Source organism: Crocuta crocuta, unplaced genomic scaffold (genome assembly GCF_008692635.1).
Source record: "Crocuta crocuta isolate KB4526 unplaced genomic scaffold, BGI_CrCroc_1.0 scaffold443, whole genome shotgun sequence".
Classification (NCBI taxonomy): Eukaryota; Metazoa; Chordata; class Mammalia; order Carnivora; family Hyaenidae; genus Crocuta; species Crocuta crocuta.
The window spans coordinates 1,553,228-1,555,177 of NW_027529446.1; the positions used below are offsets into that span (position 1 = coordinate 1,553,228).

Sequence of the window (1,950 nt, forward strand, 5' to 3'; positions counted from 1 at the left end):
CGGCACCAAAAAAAAAAAAAAAAAACAAACCCAACCATGTCCAGACAGTGGCGATGAAGGGAGGGCCCGAGGAAGCCACCGACAGCACAGATGGCAGAGCCCCGCCCGCATGTTCTGGCAGTTTGCTTAAAAATTCTCTAGAAATGTATCAAGGACTAAAGACGGCCAATGATATAAAAATAGTTTTCAGTGGCTCTGGGTAAAGACGGGCCGAGGTGAGTTCGGTTCACATGACGCGGCAGCCTCGCGAGGTGGTCCTCGGGTCCCCCTGGAAGGAGAGGCCAGCAGCCTTAGAGGCCGGCGCCAGCCCGCTTGCCTAGGCTGGTAGCTGGCGGCCCCCACCCCTGCCAGACGGGCCGGACAGGGCCTGCGCAGGGCACTAGCTCCCAGCGAGAAGGCAGGGCCAGCAGCTCCAGCCTCAACTGTCCATTCCAGGACCTTCCACATCTCCCTTCTGAGCTGCACAACACATCACAACTTAAATGTCAGACCCAAGTCTCAGGACTTAGAGCTGCGGCGGAAAGGCCCCGCCCACCACAGCTCTCCCCTCCCACCCCTCCAACCATTATGGAGGCCCCGGTGGAGGAGCAGGGGCACCAGAGTCCCTTCACTGAGGACCTCCGGGCTACACCGGTGCCGCCTAGCAGTGCTCAGGGTTCAACAGCCCAGTCCTGGGGGCCCCCGGCCAGAACCCTGAGACCCCACAATGGGCAAGAGCCAGGAGGCAGGGACCCCCCGCATCTCTGGCTACAAGCTGTGGGGCCCTCGGGGGCTGAGGCCTGGACGGTGCCAAGAACCTTGGGGACCTGGGGACCCCGCCGGAGGAGGGTGGCTGGGCGCGTTCAGTGTGCGGCCACACACGCCACCTGGGGCCCCTACCTGTTGATGGAAAAGGTCCTCCTCGCCGAACTCGGCTCCCTCCTCTTCTCCCTCCTCCCCGTTCTCCGTCTCCCGCACCACCGACGACTGCTTCACGGTTCTCATGGCCACCTCCTGCATGAGAAGAGCCACGGTGGACGCTTGACCCCGCGGGGTGGTGGTCAGGCCTCCGCGCGCCGCAGAACAGCACCCCAAAGCCAGGGTCGCCTCACTGGCCCCGTGGGCCAAAGCCCCACCCCAGGGCTCCTGCAGCGGCCAGGGGTGCGTAAGGGCTGGTCAGGGAGCCTCCCGGAGGGACCCGGAGACCAGGACAGAAGGGATCCCCGGGCAGCCCTCGGGCACCCACCTCCCCATCAGCGTTGACCAGGACAGTCCGGAAGCTCTCGCCCGTGCTCCAGCTGTTCTGGCTCTTCCACACGAGTGTCGAGGGGGGGCTGTGGGCCACTCCTGCACCAGCCGCCCATACCTGGGGACACGGCGGGGCCTCCCCATCAACGCTAGCTCTGGCCCCAGTTCTCGTGCCACCAGCCGGTTCCCTCTCACTGCCCCTGGGTCTGCCAAGGCACGTCTATTGCCAGGGTACAGAAGACGACACTGAGGTTCAGGGTGGCCCATGGCTCTCATCTCAGCAAACGATGGCTGTGCTGGGGTCAGAAGCCCACCAGCTCCAGGGGTCCACGCCTGTGGCTGTTAACATCTTCCACCAAAGCCCGCCAGCCCAGCCTGGATCCTTCTCCGAATGGGACCAAGGTGCTACTAAGGGCTCCGGGGAGGGTCCAGCGGCACAATAGTGGCACACGGGTGACCCGTGACAAGAAGCAGCTGTTCTCAGAGCCCAGCCCCTCACCCGCCGCCCCCNCTTGTAGGCGATCTCCTCCCCCTCCACCACCTGCCTCTTGATCCTCCAGTTGCCCAGAGACTGATCCTGGCGAAGGGGAAACGCGCAGCCTGACACACAGCTCGGGGAGGACCCCGTGGGGCCCCGACCCGGGGACGCAGGCCGCTCACCTTGTCCGAGCTGTTCTTCAGCTGCACAAACCTGCCCTCCAGGTCGACCTCCTCGATGACGAC

At 64.3% G+C, this 1,950-nt stretch overlaps 1 protein-coding gene across 1 annotated transcript in view; it reads right to left on the reverse strand.

Moving 5' to 3' along the window:
* Positions 1 to 169: 169 nt before the first annotated feature.
* The window catches only part of LMNB2 (lamin B2), a gene marked incomplete at its 5' end in the record, with an annotated part of 15,443 nt that continues 13,662 nt past the window's right edge, over positions 170 to 1,950 (reverse strand). Inside the window, 5 exons of the mRNA XM_077760621.1 lie at positions 170 to 268; positions 880 to 993; positions 1,226 to 1,345; positions 1,703 to 1,804; positions 1,888 to 1,948. Of these exons, the coding sequence (XP_077616747.1) occupies positions 227 to 268; positions 880 to 993; positions 1,226 to 1,345; positions 1,703 to 1,804; positions 1,888 to 1,948 (439 nt within the window). The remainder of the gene's footprint in view (positions 269 to 879; positions 994 to 1,225; positions 1,346 to 1,702; positions 1,805 to 1,887; positions 1,949 to 1,950) is intronic.